General features: G+C 37.5%; 1 protein-coding gene and 1 long non-coding RNA gene across 3 annotated transcripts in view; both read right to left on the minus strand.

The window, feature by feature from the left end:
• Window positions 1-6,463, minus strand: part of LOC132986550 (uncharacterized) — a 65,034-nt gene extending 58,571 nt beyond the window's left edge. Inside the window, exon 1 of the long non-coding RNA XR_009675527.1 lies at window positions 6,378-6,463. This is a non-coding gene — a long non-coding RNA (uncharacterized LOC132986550). The remainder of the gene's footprint in view (window positions 1-6,377) is intronic.
• A 5,025-nt stretch (window positions 6,464-11,488) lies between these two features.
• lnpa (limb and neural patterns a) lies at window positions 11,489-20,631 on the minus strand. Of its 2 annotated transcripts, none has more exons than XM_061054489.1 (13): window positions 20,516-20,631; window positions 19,435-19,534; window positions 18,970-19,011; window positions 16,919-17,106; window positions 16,768-16,826; window positions 16,625-16,665; window positions 15,169-15,252; window positions 15,019-15,070; window positions 14,708-14,926; window positions 13,502-13,607; window positions 13,170-13,240; window positions 12,707-12,862; window positions 11,489-12,500 (listed from the first exon to the last, which is right to left on the minus strand). In XM_061054489.1, the coding sequence occupies exons 2-13, from the start codon at window positions 19,459-19,461 to the stop codon at window positions 12,328-12,330; spliced, it is 1,218 nt and encodes a 405-aa protein (XP_060910472.1). In that variant the 5' UTR covers window positions 19,462-19,534; window positions 20,516-20,631; the 3' UTR covers window positions 11,489-12,327. The 2 variants fall into 2 exon arrangements, with proteins under 2 accessions (XP_060910472.1, XP_060910473.1); XM_061054490.1 differs by having other exon boundaries at window positions 19,435-19,554; window positions 20,544-20,573.
• Window positions 20,632-21,274: the final 643 nt, after the last annotated feature.

Raw genomic sequence — 21,274 nt, forward strand, 5'->3', positions numbered from 1 at the left:
CTGGACATACACATTTTAAAAATGTTACATTTATTGCTATTAGGATGAGGGAAAGATGATTTACATCATATGTATTATGTCTTATGTATGTCTTTGTAACTATGGTTCAAAGCAAGACCTGATGCAATGTAACTTTTATTGTGTTTGGACTAATGAATGTTATTGTTAAAAGCTGAAGAAAAATTTAAGTTTGGATGTTAGATTATTTCAATATTACACATTGCATTGCAAATTATCAAAACATTTTTGTGATGCATTGTTCTGCTGTGGTTCATCTATCATTATATCACCATTTTTGGAGTTTCAGTAACTGCCCAAGTTTTTTGGAGGACTGAAAATAAACACTATTAACCTTATGCAGCGTAATTTTTAAAATATCAATGATTTGGTTTGGTGATTTTATTTTAATGCATGCATATAATAATAATGTCATACGACGCCAATTAGAAAAAGTTATGACATATCTCCTTCACTTTCTTTTTCCTGAATATGTACAAAATGTAGAGGCAAGGATTTAAATCAGTGATACTCAACAACTCTCGACTATGAACCCTCTCACTATGGCTCTTTAAGTCCTATTTGCAAGAAAAGTAAAAGAAAAAAAAGGGAAACATTGTCAGCAGAATTGATACATGTAAATCACATCAATCTAATACCAACCTCAGTTGTATCAACCAATCAATCACAATCTGTCCCAGGTCTCATGCTCTGTTTTCTGGTGCGCGAGACAAGTGCAAACTCACTGGGATAACTGACACATCACGGAGCTACAAATGGCAAAACAACAGCAGAATTGCAAGTATGAAGAGGAATACCGAACATTTAAAGAGACCTGGGAACTCGAGTCTTTCTTCATGTCCAATCTAACTGCCTGCTTTGTGATAACGTAACTTCACAAAACGTCTAATTTGCAGCACCATCACAAAAAAAACAAAGTTTTATCTAAATTGTGCACCGTGTGTTCTTCTTTGTTTGCAATCTTTGCTCTTTGCTGCTGTAACACTGTACATTTCCCCGTTGTGGGACGAATAAAGGATTATCTTATCTTATCTCTTATCTTCAGTACTGACATTCGAAAAGGTGAGAAGCTAAGGGCTGACAAGTTAGCAAAACAGAACCAAACTGTTCACTCTTCCACACCAATACTAGTGAAAGAGCTACAGAGGTATCCTACAAAAACTGATTAAAAACGTGAAACTATATAGAGAAATAGTGAAGGATTTCATATCCCTACATTGTTTCCTGAGAAAAAAATCACCTGAAACGAGAGGTAAAAAAAAACTTCAACTTTCTGACTACTACTTTTCTCGGCTAGGAGGGCATCCGATGTTACAGAGAACAGCTGCTTCTACATTTATTGCTGCTGCTATTTTTAATATAAATCTGTACATATATTTTTAAACATGTCTATTGCTGCTACTGTGAACAGTATATTTGTTTTTATTTTAATGTTTTGTGTCTGTGTGCTGTTCTATCCTTTGGTGCTCCCTGCTGCTGGAATCTGAATTTCCCTAGGGGAACCTTCCCACGGGTTTAATAAAGTTCCTATCTATCTATCTATTGAAAATATTCTACTAATATTTATATCTAATATCTGCTGGGTTTGTCAGCATTGCAATGGATGAAAGCCTGGATATAAACCACATGCCACAATTACTCATCTTTGTCCGAGCAATCGACAGTCATTATGACATTACAGAAGAACTGCTTGACATGGTTCCGCTGCAAAAATGGAACAACGGGCATGGAGATCAAATATGCTGTACTGGAAGCATCAGCAAAGTTTGACATTGGACAAGAAAAAGTTACCACAATCACAACTGAAGGTGCAGCATTTCTTGGATTGTGGCTCTTAAAAAAATATTTTCCTTCAATGTGGCTTCCAGAGTTGGGCAAGGTTGAGCACCACTGATTTAAATGTTTATGTAGCAGTTAGGATAATAGGATAATACTTTATTGATCCCCAGAGGGGAAAGTTATTAAGCTACATTAAACTGATCCTTTTGGGGTACAAGTTATAGGGCAAGGCTATAGCATTTTTGCCATAACTATGGGCCAAGCACAGATCTGTTAAAAAGGGCAAAAAGTAGAGCAGTGTACAGTGGGTACGGAAAGTATTCAGACCCCTTTACATTTTTCACTCTTTGTTTCATTGCAGCCATTTGCTAAAATCAAAAAAGTTCATTTTATTCTCATTAATGTACACTCAGCACCCCATCTTGACAGAAAAAAAACAGAAATGTAGAAATTTTTGCAAATTTATTAAAAAAGAAAAACTGAAATATCACATGGTCATAAGTATTCAGACCCTTTGCTCAGTATTGAGTAGAAGCACCCTTTTGAGCTAGTACAGCCATGAGTCTTCTTGGGAATGATGCAACAAGTTTTTCACACCTGGATTTGGGGATCCTCTGCCATTCTTCCTTGCAGATCCTCTCCAGTTCTGTCAGGTTGGATGATGAACGTTGGTGGACAGCCATTTTCAGGTCTCTCCAGAGATGCTCAATTGGGTTTAGGTCAGGGCTCTGGCTGGGCCAGTCAAGAATGGTCACAGAGTTGTTCCGAAGCCACTCCTTTGTTATTTTAGCTGTGTGCTTAGGGTCATTGTCTTGTTGGAAGGTGAACCGTCGGCCCAGTCTGAGGTCCTGAGCACTCTGGAAGAGGTTTTCTTCCAGGATATCTCTGTACTTGGCCGCATTCATCTTTCCTTCAATTGCAACCAGTCGTCCTGTCCCTGCAGCTGAAAAACACCCCCATAGCATGATGCTGCCACCACCATGTTTCACTGTTGGGATTGTATTGGGCAGGTGATGAGCAGTGCCTGGTTTTCTCCACACATACCGCTTAGAATTAAAGCCAAAAAGTTCAATCTTGGTCTCATCAGACCAGAGAATCTTCTTTCTCATAGTCTGGGAGTCCTTCATGTGTTTTTTGGCAAACTCTATGCGGGCTTTCATATGTCTTGCACTGAGGAGAGGCTTCCGTCGGGCCACTCTGCCATAAAGCCCCGACTGGTGGAGGGCTGCAGTGATAGTTGACTTTGTGGAACTTTCTCCCATCTCCCTACTGCATCTCTGGAGCTCAGCCACAGTGATCTTTGGGTTTTTCTTTACCTCTCTCACCAAGGCTCTTCTCCCACGATTGCTCAGTTTGGCTGGACGGCCAGGTCTAGGAAGAGTTCTGGTCGTCCCAAACTTCTTCCATTTAAGGATTATGGAGGCCACTGTGCTCTTAGGAACCTTGAGTGTTGCAGAAATTCTTTTGTAACCTTGGCCAGATCTGTGCCTTGCCACAATTCTGTCTCTGAGCTCCTTGGGCAGTTCCTTCGACCTCATGATTCTCATTTGCTCTGACATGCACTGTGAGCTGTAAGGTCTTATATAGACAGGTGTGTGCCTTTCCTAATCAAGTCCAATCAGTTTAATTAAACACAGTTGGACTCCAATGAAGGAGCAGAACCATCTCAAGGAGGATCAGAAGAAATGGACAGCATGTGAGTTAAATATGAGTGTCACAGCAAAGGGTCTGAATACTTATGACCATGTGATATTTCAGTTTTTCTTTTTTAATAAATTTGCAAAAATTTCTACATTTCTGTTTTTTTTCTGTCAAGATGGGGTGCTGAGTGTACATTAATGAGAAATAAAATGAACTTTTTTGATTTTAGCAAATGGCTGCAATGAAACAAAGAGTGAAAAATGTAAAGGGGTCTGAATACTTTCCGTACCCACTGTACATCTTCATCCAGCCATAACACTGAAATAGACATAGTATGTAAGATACACAAAGAAAGTCAAAATAATGAGAAAAAGCAATGAAAGGCTATAATTCTTTCATTAAAAAATATGAAAAATGTGAACCAGCTCTTTCATTTTAGATATTGTTTCAAATCAGCAGATTTTTTTTGTACATTTGTGGCAGGTTTTTCATATTAATCTCACACACAATACTGCACTTCCCTGCACAAAACAGAGATGAATTGAGTCATGCATGGTTGTTTGAGCTATCCAGAGTAAATGTAATAAATGTGCATGACTGTAATGCTGAATGTAGCATTGTCGAAGTGCATGTGTGTGACTGTTTTATTGGCTTTTAGGCAATATAGGATTTGTGGAGGTCTTTGAATTAATTATCAAATCATTGTGATCTTTGTACATATTAAGTGTATCAGAGTTGTATTACTTCAGTTTCATTGAGATATTTTCATTAAACTCATCAGTTTCTATTCAGTATTTGAGAATTTTGGGGAATTCTTTCCTTAAGATTTTCGGCACAAAAAAATAAATTGGCAACATGTCTTTTGCGTATTTTTGTCATAGTTTAATTAATTCTCGTTAAACATATTTTTTTTTCCGAAGACAATTGGAGTCTATGCTTTATGCTTTCGTCTTTCATATATTTACAATCACAAATGTGGAACAGATCACATGTACCATGTTTCCCTTATTCACCTGCACTGGGTAGCTCCTTTATATCTGTTGTGCATTGCATTGTTGCACCAAAATGAGCTTAAATCCAAACATGATCATGTTCTATACACTCTAAAACTGACGTTTTGTCATATAATATGTCATTAGAGCTCCAAATCAAGGGATAAAAAAACTAAAATCAAATAATTTTGAAATAATTTATATTTGAAATATGATTCAAATATGATATTTGGGGATCACAGTTCATGCATCACAATTTGTATCTATCAGAATGCTACCAAGAGGCCATGACAGCAACGTTGGAAGAGAGGGCTGAATACTCATAACACACCTACATCAGGGTTTCTACACCAAGTCAAGTTTACTAATGTTAGAGTCAAGAAGTCCTGCTACAACACAGCTTTTGTGTCCAATGTCAAATTACAGAACATGTTAGACAAGACAACCATAAAACATGGAAAACACAATGCAGTTGTCTGCATGTACTAGTTCAATAATTATATAATTATAATTATATAAGTTTTAGTTAAAGGAGCCATATGTAAGATATCTATTCAAATAAATCATAAAATTACCTTATTGTCAGACATTAAGGAAACACGCTATGTTGAAGTGATGTCTTATCTAACAACAATGCAGCAGTTTTAAGGCACCCCCACACAGCCGTTTCGGACGCCCCTCGCCCCCATCAATGGAAGCAAGCAAGCGAGCAAGCGAACTGGTTCATATAATGATTCTACACGATCTAAAAAGCCTTGACTTTTTTCTAATAAGCTCCACAACCATCAACGTTGTAAAACTAGGATATATAATGGAGATACTTTTGAAAAATGGAGAGAGGTTAGAACGCAGAAAGGTTTCAAGACCGATGCAGAGCTGGATAAACACTGAAGCTTCAGTGTCCACCACATGGCAACCTGTGTGAGCATCGACTCAAAGGGGGGGAAGCAGTGCTCTCCAATGTTTTCAAATTAGACTGCAGTACACATTTTAAACGCTAGATGTCAGAGTTACATATTTCTAATTTACAGTACATTCTCCAAAACTAAAAGCATAATGAATCTTAGGTTGGGAGCAAAGAAAAAGCAGTCTCAAATTCAACACAAGGTTTTAGATTCTAATTGGACATTTGATTGTAAGCTGTGGGTGGGCAGTAAGTTTTGACTTTTTGTTTGTAAACTTTTTATTATTCTTTTATCATGAAGGAAGTATTGTTTTTTATCGCCTTTATGTGTATGAATAAATTGTTTGGTCTTGTTATTATATTTGTGAATCCAGTTTACCTCAAATTGCAACCCAGGGGACAGACTAAGTATTTGAATTGAATTGAGAAGTGAATCGGAACGCATAAAAATGAGTGCACAAGGCAATTGCAAAAATAAAAAACAAAAATGTATGTAACGCTGTACTCATTTCTCTCTTGTCATTTGCTAAATTAGAAAACATATGTAAAACTTAGAGGGGACACTCAAGTAAGCAGGAACAATTAGAGTGTATCTGTTATACACTGCTAAAATTGTCTTTGGTAGAGTGACACAATCAGCAACATAACTACCAAACATGTTTTGTATTGATCCTGGGGATATTTGGGCTACACTTCAACTTAATCCATACGGTAATTACTAATTCTTGTCCTCCAAAGGCCAGGCAGTTTTAACAAGCATTTAGATTGATCTCAGCACTGCAGCTTGAAGATATGGTGTCCATGCTGCTTCAGGTATCTCTTAAAATATCAAATACAATCCAATGGATCCCATTGGAGTAACTTTTTTTTAAACTGGCCTGTATGTACAACCCATATGTATGTTTTTTTCTTTTTCTCTTTCTTTATACAGTACCTCGGGCCATATGTTGCCTTTTAAAAGATAGACCATTTCTACACTGATAATATAACCCCATGGTGACGACAGACATAATTTTCTGTTTAAGAAGTTTTTGGACACTTACTGTAACATTGTCCGGGCAACTTCGTAACTGGTGTTGATTCCCTGACAGTCTGCTCCTATGGGTGAAATAAAAAGGATAAGTACACCAACAATACGTAAAGCTGTTCAAGTTAATTTAACTAAAGTTACCATTTAAATTGTTTCCTGATACCGCCCCGCTGCGTCACCTGTTGAGCTAACCTGTAAGCTAGCTAGGTGGCGTTGGCAAATTTTTACGAATTGTCTTCCTTTAAGGGATGCTTCTTCTCTCCTGACCCGCTATTACAGCTTAGCCTTCATTTTAATTCAACAGTTCCTCGGTTTAATAAATTACATGTTTACTTTTATCAGAAATATAACGTGAACTAACTTAGAAACCACTTTATGTTGACAGCGTTCCTCAGACCGTTAGCGTAACACAGAGTTTGCGTAAATGGGCGTGTCCTGATACAGTCTATGGTCCTGATTGGATGTGATGCGAGCACAAATCCCGCCTTCCCAACCCTTAGAATAAACAAATGTAGACTGAAAAACAAATATATGGGAAGCTTGTTTTTAAAGTAGGTGTCAAACATTTGTAACAAACCCACTTGGGCTACATCCAGTAGTATTACAGAATATCTTTAAGTATTTAAGCTCTGTTATTGTAGGTTATAGCTTTAGGCTTTTAGTTTTAAACTCCTCAGCTTTTCATGCCACTTTCTATAAGGACCTATTTCTGATTTTAGCTTACCTTATCTTTTTGTTTGGATGCTAAATGGGTTTTAGGTAATGTTATTATCATATATAGATCATTTTATTTTTAGCCTTCTATGCATGTTGCTGTGTTTCAAGGCAATATTTATACACCATATAAACAGTTCAAATCTAGATTCAAATTCAGTATTTTTACATGCTACATACACTGAACATTTTTGTGTTCCCTGATATGTTTATTATAATTGCATTTCCCTGTTATTTTAAGGGATTAAATGTGGTTGAAAAATGAACTCGTTTTTTTTAACTAGCCAGAAGTCAGCAGGTCAGTTCATTATACATTATTCCACTTTTACAGCACCGCCAGCTAACCACTGAAAGTAGATAGTCTATGTCATCCTTCAAGATGAGTGAGACACATAGCAGAGACAGGACTGTGCACATCCTATAACTGTCCTTCTCTGCAGGTCTTCAACACACACACACACACACACACACACTGGGAGCTCTCGTCTTTCCATCTGGTAAAGTGGGCCGTTGTGATTGATTTGTGGATTTGCTCCCTCTTTTTTTCTCTCCATTTAAGTGAAATAATGTATGGAAGCAATCTGGCGACAGACATTTTGGAAAATCTATTTGAAATCATTTCAGCTGAAGCCATGGCAGTTTGTCTTCTTAGGGGAGAGGAGCAAAGTATAATTGTCTGCAGTCTAGTAAAACACAGTATAACTGCCATCACACTTGACTGAGCTTATAGCCAGCCAGTCCCATGGCCTCTAGAAGATAGAGCAGTTAATGTTCCCTTTTATTTTAGAGGATATGTCACTTGTGTCGCAGATTTATACCATGATACAGCAATTTTGTCCAAACAGATGGATAATGGTGTCACCAGCAAAAAGCCCTGTTTTTATTGAGTTTAGAGCATATTGTTTAGATAGGGCCCTGTGTTGAACATCTCCGCCAGCGCTTTCTCTCTTTATCTCTCTAATCTTGCCAGTATTAGATTTGATCATTTTTGTTTGAAGGAGGAAAATGTGGCTGTAATGGCTTCCTAATAGCAAACACAGGGGATACAAATCCAGAGACCCTGTTCTGTAGTGCTTCCATAAGCACCACTGATTTATAGAGGTCTTTATGACAGAAAAGAAAATGATCTGCCGCAGGTATAAATCAGGTGAGGAGAAGGAAATTGAACTTAGATATCATCTTGTCAGATGCTTAATGCTCTTCCTCCTGTCACATTCGATAGGACCAATTTGGAGAATCCTGCAGAGGTAAAAAGAAGACAATTAACAATGACAGTGTGGTAATAGATGAAGCTATAAAATGAACCTGCTGCCTGCAGGATGCTTTGTATGATTTCCACATGAGGTAGTGGCACGGGTGTGTTGTCTTGGCCTTCCATTTCTACCCCTACCTTTTCTGTTTACAGCAGTTTTGTAAACATCTCCACAAAAATATGCAAAACTTTAGTAAAACAGCAAGAAAACAAAGGGTTTTTTTGTCATTTACGCTGCTCTATAGCTGAATTATGCTACTTCATATGACAGGACTTGTAAATTTAGGTTAGACATGTTTTTATGTTATTGATTTTGAGGGCATGTTATATCCTAACACTACATAAAATTAATCAATATATCAATTGTCAAGCACAGAAATTATGCATGTAGAGGAGCATTAAAAGTACAAACAGCCCAATAAATCATATTCATTTGAAGTGTTTTAATGCTATACTGAAACATATATGTATCATGTCTGTGTTTTCTTTCTGAAAGTGTGCCTTCCCCAGTTTAGCATTTAAATAACAGAGGACTGTTTGCCCTAATAATTGTCAAACTGTGCGAGTGCTCAAACAGATGTCATCGCTCAGTGGTGTAATGAGTTCAAGATAGGACAGAGAATGACAATGCTCTCTGATCCCTGAATGTCACTCTGGTATAAACTACAGTGCAGTGCTTTATTGTCGGCATCATGAATTCAGCCGCATGCATTCATGGCTTTGACAGATAGAACATGAGGGAGGGGGAAAAAATGGAAAGCCATCCATCCTGAGTGTGTGTGGGTTTCAAATGACTTGAATTTAAAAAACTAATTTCTTGGAAGCTGATGACCTTTTGTGAAAAGCTGCTCAACTTTGTCAAGTGGCAATTCAAGCCTCGAGCAGCTAAAGAGCTCCGGTAATAACCAGAGATCCACTGCTCGGGAAGCATCGCCCCTCGCAGCTCATCAAGGCAGGCTCTTGTATCCTCTAATTTGATTTTAATGCTTCTCTGAAGGAGATTGTGCTCTTATTACTGTGTAATGATGCTGTTGTCAAGAGCCAATAGTGATGTCTGATATGACATGTTAACTGTTTCTGTGACGCTCATCTCAGTGTTTTCCACACCGTCTCCACTACACAATGTTTTTTGCTGTGTATATTTATGCCTTTGTTGTCCTTCCTGTTGCGTTCCTCTTAGAGATAGAGATAGACAGAAACAGTGTAAATCTTTTAAAACTCCCTTCCTTATTAACCCTGTCTGATATGGTACTTTTTTTCGTATTCAGTACAGTAGATAGAGCATAACGATGAAGGTCTTTCGCCGAGATGAGGAGAATTTTGAAGTGCTCACGCTCGGGGGCAGCAAATGGAAAAGTGACAAGCCTGGTGCACTTGTCTATTTTACTTATTCTGTGCCTCTGTTTCATATTCCGCCTCGCACCGTGGGGTTATTTTCCTCCAGGGTTCAGGAGGGCACGCTCTTTCATTTCTTCAGAAAATTGTTTCGCAGGATTTCAATCTTTGGCTGCTAGATATGACAAAACACAATATCAAGAACACTTATGTTTCTTATCTGCCATTTTTTCTGGGTATAAATAAAAGATCAGTATAAATTTATGTCAAGTGGCCTCGAATGCACATGTGAGAGATGAGTATGAAAAGAACTATGAACCTTGGGACAGCACCACTGTACATTTTCCTCGCTTGCACAGAATTACCCTGGCACTGGGGCTTTGTGTGTCATTTGTCATCCTTGAAAATCAATTAGTGTTTCCATGATAGCAATTCAGATGTAATCCTAAGAGAGTTTGGACAATTGGACACAGAATCCTGAGTGCATCTTTTGTTGTATTTCTTTTAGATGTACTTATAAGAGGTTTAGATGAGTCAATTAGGGGCTAAGATGTCTGCAGTATGAACACCCTAATAAGAGAAAGGGCCAAACTAAAAAAACTGATGTTCCCACTGTTTACCACATAAAAATGACCTAAGGAGTATTTTTTAAACTTTAATAGTCAAGATCAAACCGTACTGTTTAATCCCCAGATCCCTGTCCATGCATGAAATAATAAAGCCGAAGAAGAAAACTTAGTCGAAAATCCTGCAGACGGATGATAATTCTGCTCTCAAGTCCAAAAAGTCAAAAACAATTCTGTGTGGTGGAATCAAACATAATACTCAAACATACATTTTGAAACCACAGAAGCAGAGATCTTTGGTGATATATTACTTATGAGGATGCACATGCGTGCAGGCTATGTATACTGGACAACCTCCCAACAGTGTAAAAAAAAAAAAAATCCAAATGTTGTCCTATTGATGTCCCATTTTTTTCCCAGTTTGGCTCTTGTCAGAGGTCAACCTCAAACAGCACACGGTGGAATCAGGCGTTACTGTCGGTGTCACATTGATGCATTACAAGGCCCGGGAGGTCACGTCTCTGTAAACATACATTATCAAAACCCATAGAAGATGTGGGCTGTTGACCTCACCAATAGTTTACGGTTTATCTTCAGGGGAAAAAAAGGGTCATGTGATGGCAGCAAGCAAGTTTGTAGCCGCAATGACTTTCTTGTTGCAAATGAAGAGGGTCAAGCAATCAAGACTGGTTGGTCTCCGTGTCAGCACCATTATCTTACGCTGTCTCAAATGATCAATGAGCTAAAATAAAATGATCACAAGCTAAAATTGGCCTGCTAATGAAAACAGACCGTTTAAACATGCTCCTTGTTTAGAAGCTGACCAGAGGAGAAATAAAGCAGGGATTTAAAATACATGACATTATACAGGAAGCAGGGAAATATAGGAGCAACACATTTCTTAATCTTTTAATCATATTTTGATGTTCAGATATGGAATATCTTTAAAATTCTTTCATTTTAAACTCAGCATGTCATGTTTCTAACCTCATTGTAAATTATATTGTATTATTTCATTCTGTATATAAACATTTTTACATCTGTATATTGGCAGGTTTAGTTTGGGTTTTAATATTTGTATATTTAACTACTGATATTAGGCATCTTCCCAGTTTGCGCCAACGGCTTGCTTTGTTGCACTTGTGCAGTGACAATAAAGGTATCTTATCTTAAATCTTATCTTTTTTTTTTATTATTTGGAGCAAAATCAGTCAAATAATTCCTGACTTTATCCCTATATGAAAAATAACACATCCCTTTGTGTATATTTTCTGAAAAGTTTATTTATTATTCATACAGCAAATGGATTCTGACATTCAACGAACACATTCTGTCTGTAAACACTTAAATGACATTACTGTCTGTATGTAAATAGGTTTCATGTACAATACTCTGAAGCAGACACTTACATCTTATAAAAGGCACTTTGGGCAGGTGCACAGTACTGGCATAAATCTCATTTCCTCCCTTTAAGCAATAAATAACTGTGCAGTCCTATCATTGTATCAAGGTTGTGTAAACATGTTTTTAGCACTACCGTGTAGCAAAGTAGCCTCGTAAACACTGTCATGAATGGCATAGCATTACAGTAAACTATTAATAAATAATTTCCCATAAATACAATTTTATTTACCCACACAAGTTATTGTTTTGTTTCAGCAGTTTCCAATTAATTAAGCTAGAATCATCCAAAAATATTCCAAAATAAATAAAATATGGAAAATATAGAAAACTTTAACTTTTCCTGTGATATATGGGGATTTTTTTTTGTAACATCCATACCATCTTAATCCTAAACGCCCTCCATTACACATTGTGAAATTGGGCTGGACATGTCACCATATTGGATAAGAGGATCGTTTGGTGATGCTACCAAATGCCATGCTCTATATATTTCAATTCATAACTACTGTGCTGACTATAAAAGCATTTCTCAAAAGAAAAGGACATTCTGTTCTGTAAGTTTAAAAGAATAATCACATCAGATGCTGGTTTATTCCTGTGTTATTCCAACTCACGGCATTAGCTTACAAGTTAACTGCTATTTCTTCAAAGATCCAGCATTACAAGTGTTGAAATCACTACACCACCTTTTTTTATTCCACCTCCATGGCAGACAAATCTTGCTCTCCATCGGATTTTTCTGAGGATGGATCTTGTGACTCTGGAGTGCTCTGGCTGTCTGACGCACAGCTGGGCTCTGTGGTCGTTGGTGTGCCCGGCCCTTGGGGGTCTGTTTCAGCAGAGACGTCAGCAAGCTTGCTTTTCTCTGTAATTGCAGATAATAGTTCCATTTAGATGTGCATAGATTTACAACAAATATAAGACTAAAGAAGGTAGGAGAAAGACAAATAGAAAACTATAGAATATGCTAAATAGTATTTAAATGTGATTTTTTGTTCTTTTATTGGTAAACCATCAATGACCACTACACTTCACAGGTCCATATCACATGTAGACAAATCCTGCCCTTACCTAAAACAGAGTGGTCTTCATCTACGTCAGCAGCAGACGCTGGTAAGGGGGCATCAGATGACTCTTTCTGCTCTCCTGTGACCTCGGGCAGTCGGGGTGCCTGAGGCCTGGTCTTTCTCGCAGGGTTCAAGAAGTAACAATATGCGCATCGGAAGGCTGAAACAACACAAATAAGACATATGGTGTATGTCACTTTGCTTACACATTTTCAAACAGACATGGATTAATATACATGAATAGGAAGCAATGACAAAAGATGCCTGAGAAGCATAAACATTTCAGATTGATGTGTAGCACTCGTTTGCATATTCAATCTTGTTGCATTTTTGCTTACAAGGGTCGCTAGTGGCAGAGGCATTTAAGAGCCATATGATATACTACACTGCCAAATGCTAGAGGGCAAATGAAGGCACAGTGTTTGATGGTGACTGACAAAGAGTGTTTGTGTTTCTCCAAGTCTTACCAACGTATTCAAATTCCTCCTTTAATGCCATGCCGTTATGGGAGAGACACTGCTGACATATGAGAGCAAATCTATAAGAAAAGAAAGACAATGGAGTTATGAGAGCATACAGAGCAGCAAGATAATTCACTGTTAATCGTTGGAAATGATTCTCATTTAATCATTAGCTACATAAGGAATACATAGTCAGTTTCCTTTATTTAGTTCTTGCATCAGAATTAATTTATGGTACTTATCCAAAATCATTCCAAGGTAGGAAACTGTCCATACAACACGTTCAAATATGTAACTAGAAAAGAGAATGTGTCCAGTGAAAAGCAGAGATTTTGTACCTGTTCTGAGGGCCATCGCCAACAAGATACTCGATGACTCTGTCCATAGCGCCTCGATCCCTTGGGAGCACGGGTCTGGCCAGGGGTGGGCCTGGAGGGTGCATCCCTGTTAAAGCACAACATCAATGGCTGTTAGACACAGTCTGAAGTCTTAAGCACATTCTGCACTGCAAGCTGGCCCGCTTACAGTTAAAGCTCAGGGAAATCTTGAGGCTGAGACTCACAGTTAACTGCACAAACCATGATGAATTTTACTCAAAACTCTACCCCTTTATTCTTAATGACTGAACGCTGGATCTCAGTTGCAAAGCACGTCCAGAATCCCTGCTGTTTTGGCGAGTAGTAATTAATATAATCTAACATCAAGAGCAATCATAGGAAGATGACTGGTCATTTCTGTGAGACTTGGCAGAGTCTTGGTATCCTGCTGGTTATTAATTTACCAACATATGGAAACTCTGTGGTGACTCTTTGTATCAAATTGCTTTTCACTTTCAATTTTCCACAGAAGAGGGTGATAACATCAAGTCGTGTAAACCATTTGTGAGGTGTTCCCGATGCCAAAGGCAATTTCACCGAGCATTAAAAGACATTTAGTGAGATTCCACCACTATTGCCCAGAGAACAAATGCAGGTCTGGCTAATTAATCATAGTTAATGTAATCCTGATTTGTGCATACTTCACAGTTGGCATTCCACATGGCAATTGCAGCATGCGGCTTCCTCTAGAAACATGTTTTCTTTACTGTTTGCATCTTCTATTGAGAGTTCATAGTCCAGAAATAATTCACAATGAATATTCAATCCCTCTACATGCCACAGATGTCATCTGTTTCTAACAACTGTTCAAGGGAAAATATTAAATGGTGTTGGCTGGCTTTTGAAATCTTTGAAAGCAGCTTTAAATGAAAGGAAAAAAGCATCATATCCCATGTGTGAATATTCTGACGATATTTAAGTTTTGCCTACTTATAATTTTAGTTCACAATTCTTACCTTGTTTGAAAGAGGATGAACCTTTAAGTAAGATATTTAAAACTACATTCATATAATTACCCATTACAACTTCTGTATAATATATACCACCTTTCTGACAACACACACACCACAGGGCCTTGAGCAACTGGGGACACAGAGCCAGGGAAGAGTAAATCACACCTTAATCGACCACATTATGATGTGGTCCCCCTGTGTGCAGGTAACTCACCGATTCCTGGAACAGGTGTTCCAGGGGTCACAGGCCTCCTCATCAAGCTCTGCTGAGCAGCTATAGCCGAAAGGCCCCTCTCTGGGGGTCCACCTGGAGCAGAGTGGGAAGATCGGCCAGGATAGGTGGGCCCAGAGGCAAGAGGAGGGCGTGTAGCAGCTCCTCCACTATTCACCACCAGTGTGGGGGTTTTGGGGATGACATTGCGCTGGCGAAGCTCTAACACAGAAACCATTGCAGGAATTTTAACAATATTCAAACTTGGTGAGAGAGTAGGAAAAAGAATACACCTCTTAAGAACTTATTGCTACCTTGTCCTGGTTTTGGAGTCATCTGTGGTCCAACTGGAGTGGATTCCAGCTCCTTTACACAAAACAAGAGGACGTTAGAGCATGTTTTTCAGTATGGAACACACCTACATAATGTTACATTATCTTTTAAATGATAACAACATAACTCACCATTTTTTTCTTGGAATCAGGATCAAATCTCTCCAGAATCATTTTAGCATTTTTATACGTCTCAGTTTCCATAACTTCTTCAAGCTGGACAAAAACAGTCAGAAGAGATATAAAGAGAAATGCATTTTTCCAAGACATTACTCAGTGAAATTATTCCTATAATGGCTCCTTTGCAGAGTAATCATTAAATGATCAACTGATATAATTAATAGTAGTTTTATAAACACACATTAATATCTCAGAATCACCTACCATAACATTCAAAGTTTACTTGACTGAGAAAGTGCAGCCTGAAGTTACCCGAATGTACATCTTCATTTAAATCATGTACTAACATTCCTTAATGTTTACATTTAATATGAAGAATAATTACATTCACTACTTCGATAATGGAGAGTGTGAAAATCCATCAGCACTAATTATTGAAAGTTATTAGACTTGACAGAGGATGACAAGCAATTTCTCAGATTTATTTCTTTCCTGCACTAAATGCTATTAATTAAAGCGACATTAGTAGGGCGGGTTAAGTCACTGTACCTATCAAACACTGTCTGTATAGATGCTATATTAGCAAGTATCTAGCTGGAAATGCTGAGAGCATCATTATGAGCTGTTCTTATATTAGCAAATAAAGCCTTTACTCCACGAGATACAAAATTACAATGAGTTCTATAGAGATGAGGAGATTTAAATTGTTTCTCTCATTTTTCTGACCAGTGTGAGACTCACATGAGCAATTGTTTTCGAAAAGGTCGGTTGGTTGATCTCTTTAGCTGACAGAGTTTTTTTTTATTACATTAGAGAGAAAATCTCAAGAAGAAACGGGTACAAAATAATGAAAAACCATTAAGTTTGGTATTGAAATTAAAATGTGTTTTTTCCATCTCGAGGACAACGTACACTGATTTGTAAAGCTCCCTTCCCCGTCATATTACAGCTTTTTGGCATAAGAATTATTCTTTGAAAGTGCAAAATGTGCAGTGCTTGATCCTTAGTCTTTAGAAATATGCTATTGTATATATTATATTTCTAGGGGACTGGTCTTCTGAGTGTCCCAAAGATAAAAACAAGAAGACACTTTCTGTGCTCCAACATTATAGACCAGTTTACCTGTGGACATTAGGCATGCATGTTCTGATGATGCTTTTTTAGAGTAAAGCTAAAGACCCACTTGTTTACTGTTGTGTATGAGTCATGAGCTGTTTGTACGTTTCCCTGCTATCCTGTCTTGTGTTTTTACATGTTTTTATATTGTCTGTTTTTATAAGCCATGTACAGCACTTTGATTGAAAACACTTTATAAATAGATAAATCTATTAAAATTATATATATATTCATTGATGTGTAGCAGCAAGATGCTTCGCTCTTACAGGAAGTTTTTATTTCCGGTCTAAGCAAAACTATAGACCAAACAGAATACTGTATGAGATTTGAGAAACATAAAAGAGTTACTTACTATTTTCCTTTTTTGTGCTTTAAGATCCTCTAATTTGTCATCTGAAAAAAAACACAAAAAAAAACCAACACCAATTTCAACATCAAATAATCAATATATATATCTTCTATAGCAAACAGTAAAAATGAAAAGAATAAGCTTACTATTTTTTTCAGTTCTCCGTGAAAAGATAATTATAAGTAGTTTTCGAAGTAACCACACTCTAAAGAAACAAAGGGGAACATGTTACACTGTAGAGACATCTTTGAGAAAATGTGGAGCAATGGATGTTAAAAACAAATTGTATGCCCTTACATTAAAGGAAATATTAGAAAGGGAATAGCCAATATGAGCCGCCCCATCATCTGTTCAGGCAGGTACCAGGAATACACCACGATACACATGATCAGGTAGAGCAGAAATGAGTAGAGAATCAGCCGCCCAACCCATATCTTCAACTGCTTCTGATACTTCTCACCGTACTCCTCAAGGGTCTGTATTTCCTGGGAGAAAAAAAAAAAAAAAGAGTTTAATACATGCACTGAGCTTATGTTTTCAAATTCTCCAAAGGTCCAAAAGTAACAGCAATATATAATGTGGAGCAAACTATTAGTCAATATATTGAAAATGGTAAGATAAAACACAAAATAAAAAAGTATAAGCGATAAAAAAGGGAAAAAAAACAACAACAAAAACAAACGGGATCCTCATGATCCTTAGCAACAAATAAATAACTCAAATAATATAGTTCATGGTTAAAGGGATAGGAAGAAGTTGAAAACTATACAACACTTTGTGTTTAACACAAAAACACTGTAACAACTGTAACATTCTGCTTTGTCTACATGTCAAAAGCAATAAAACACAAGAACTTTATTTATCTGATGTATTTAAGTCAAACTCAGTTTATTGTTTGATCGTCCATTTGAAAACTTAGTATGACTTTGGATACTTTTTGCATATTTTGAAATACACAATTCACCCAAAAAATGTTGATAAGTCAAAGTCAGTCTTCTTGGGAATATAATATTGTAGCTGTTCTGAAATGATTGTTCTGAGAAAGTGCCTCTTATTCTCAACCATAGAATCATTATTGATCATTTTTACTTTCACTTTACTCCAGTAGGGCTTGGCAATCATGCTTTATCCTCGCCGTGTTTTCTAAGTCACAATGGAAGTATTTCATGTCTTTAAATAGATGCAAAGGAAGAGAAGTCTTTTTGGATTAGCTGTAAAGTATATTTACTGTAAATTCACAGCCTTCAGGTAGAAAAGCCAACTATAGGTACATAAATGTAATCAAGTATCTCTTTGAAATTAACAAATGACTCATTCAGGGTATTTTTTAATAAGCATATATTACACCACAGGGTAAACCAGGATGCACCATCTGAAAATAGCGTGCAAACAGAATGGGACCCACTCTGGTCACTATGGCTCTGCTGTAACATGTGTGTCTGTCACTCAAACACTGGATAAAAAGATCTCACAGTCAGCCCTACAGTACATCATCAATGTGTCTGTGCCGTCCAACCATGCACAGGACATTTTACTGTAGCTATAATCAAGTATTTTTCTAAAAGAAACTAACAGGCTTGAGACTCTTGGCTTCATAACTTCAATGCCACCTGACCTCTTCAGTTTAGTGTCTCGAAGGGCAGGAGCTGAAAATAACCTTACACTAGCTTAACAGTAGAGGAGCACCAAAGCTCCATCAGACAGCTAATGAGAAGCTGATGTGGCATTCATTGACATATCTGATTACTTATGTTAAAAGGTGCACACTTATGAAACATGACTGCCAGAGCTTACTTTATTAGAAACAGGCTCAAATGGTCTCTAAGCAACAGTGAAGTAAATACCGGTAAGCAATATCGACTTCCTATACATGCATCCCTTATTCTAAATGTTTGCCATACCATAAGGCATACATACAAACTATCTAAAAATGTTATTTGAAAGATTTCACCTTTGTCTGAACAGAAATAGATCACTGTGCATAAGTACTCCAAAAGATGCTTTGGGCTATCTAGACATTAGCCAGAAAGGCCGTCCGTGAGAACCCAAATGCTAACATGTGAATAAAGAATGCCGGAGAATTCAGGGCAACAAGTGTTGAGGATTTCTCTTCCCTTTTGAGCTTGCCTGGTTCACTACATGTTTGAAAAGGCAACTCTTGAGGGTGTTGGACCCGACTCTCCAGACACTGTCCGGACACAACAACTCAACAGCGGGGGGCATCTGCAAACTTGGAAGCACTAATCCAGGGGTATGATGTACTAAATAATCTACCTCCAATTAAATGTAAACAGGACACAAGAAAATAAAGAGAGGATTGTTGAAACCTATCCTGAGGTTAAGCATACCTTATCGATCCCTTCCAAAATCTCCACAGTGGATGGTTTAGCCTGTAGGGCAAACATTGTGAAATACCAGTCAGCAACATGTTTAAAAAATAATCTGGAAACTTCCTCTTTTAACTTCCTACTTCTGCACATTTTGTGTATGCATCATGAGTGTTCTTCTGTTCTTTTTGTAATTCAGTTTGCCTATGCATGCCAATATAACAAGTAATGATAACATAATTGTGGTTATGTGTATACATCTTTCTAAAGCAAGTAAACATTATTTGTGCCTACAGTTTGGATTTACAGACCTACATGTGCATCAAAAGCTTAATTACTTAAAGTTAAGCTAACTGATTAAATATAATCTTGCTCCTTTACAAAACAAATCACAAATCATATTACCAAGTACTGTACCATATGAATGTAGTTTTTTATGCTGCATAATGTAAAAAGCTAAAATTGATGAGGGTATTTGAAACAAACCTTCCACCGAGAGATGACAGCCCCCATATTGATGAGGGAGTGTAGGATGTTCTGCAGCTGAAAGCCTCCTTTGATTGTCTCTTGCAGTAAAGCTCTCTACCTGTTGAAAACAGTGACTGACTTGAATATACACTCAGGTAGAAGTGTATTGTTTACATGCTATAATGAGGGCTTTCATTCAGAGGTATTTGAGAAACTTTGATTGAACTTTCGCCCTTGGAGGTTGTTTGTGAGGCGGATTTATGAGAATCAGCTTATCTTATATCCTTCTAATGAAATCTGGAAATTCTAACTAGTTTGTTAAGTATTGATGGGACTTAATGGAGTGCACAAAATAGTTGAATATACAGGAACCCATGACGCAATGCAACAAGAACCACAAATTACTACCTAAAACAAGACCTTTTACATTTACGCCTTAAAACAGTTAAACGAGAACCAGAACAGAATCCAGTAGAGCTGTTAATATGCATTGCTTTAGACACGTGTACATGTTTGAGTGCAACTAACCAGAAAACTGTTTACATGCGAAAAGCAGCACACACTAGTTGAGATTGCTTCATACATAACCTTCAGAACTTCACTGGGACTCCTCTGACAGCTGGACATCGTATTTTAATTACTTAAACTTAAAGTAATATTCTTAATACATCTGTGAAATGCACATAAACACTCTCTTTTTAGCCCTAGTAGAACTGTTTTATATGACTTTGCTAACTTAAAATAGCAAACTTCCTCTCATTGTTTCCGAAGGCAAAGAAAGTACATCGAAACAACGTCATTTGAATTCAGAGGCATCTCAGCAGCAACATTACAAGTTATATAACTGTGACTGTTTTTAATGTCCGTATTTGAAACAATGTTGCAGTTAGCATTCGCGCGTCACTAGCTCACCATGGCTAGCTGGATGCTAACTACTGCTCACACTGAGGGTTAGTGCAGTCCGCCCCTCAGCTCACAATGATAACACCAAACTTTGCTAACTTAGTCGATGCGTTTCATAAGCAAGTGTAACCTAATAAAACACCTGGAAAGTGAATGAATTACAGTCCCGTGTTTTGAAATACAGTCGTGTATTTACCTTGACAGGAGAGTTGTCCGGTTTCGACGTTTCGACAGCCTGTGGCAGGACTGGACTCACTCTGTCTGTAGACAAGATGGGGGAGTGTCCACTTAAAGAGCAGCATGGAAATAGAGCAACAGGGTCAACACGAAAACGTTTAAGCTTTAAATATTAGATTCAGCACTTTGATACCTACTTTCACTGCTTATTATTATGAAACACCGTTAGCCTTATCGCCAAAAGTAGTTGTAAGTCAACGGTGAACTTGTAATTAAAGCAATGGTTGAAATTGACTAAAGCCACAGCTCCACCAAAAGTACCAGGAACTTATTTTTAAGGGACTTAAAAGTTCCTTGACTCGTTTGCTATTTGTGTTTTCACATAGTTCTGAAGAAGAAGATTAATTTCTATACACAGTTCTACTTGTAATCAGGGTTATAGCTAATGCTTCGACAGGCTTAGTATTGTATGGGCGGGGATATTAGCTGTATAATGCAATCCTGTAACATATTGGCTATCATTTGTCGAGAAAATTAATCAAGAGCTTAATATCCATAAACAGATAGCTGCATGTACACCCAGCTATCAAATCAGTCAAGGAAGTAATCTTTCAACTCTAGCTATATTCTTGTTGCTCGGGTTGCTAGCTCACCAGTAAGGAATAGTTGAGCACACAGAAAAAAAGTTTTGGGCCCAATGTCCCAAATTGTTTATTTGAATATCCAGTGGCTCCACCAGATGACCAGATGCAAATTAGCTTTTGCTCTCAGAGGCTAG

The sequence above is a fragment of the Labrus mixtus genome, chromosome 13, assembly GCF_963584025.1.
Source record: "Labrus mixtus chromosome 13, fLabMix1.1, whole genome shotgun sequence".
Taxonomy (NCBI): domain Eukaryota; kingdom Metazoa; phylum Chordata; class Actinopteri; order Labriformes; family Labridae; genus Labrus; species Labrus mixtus.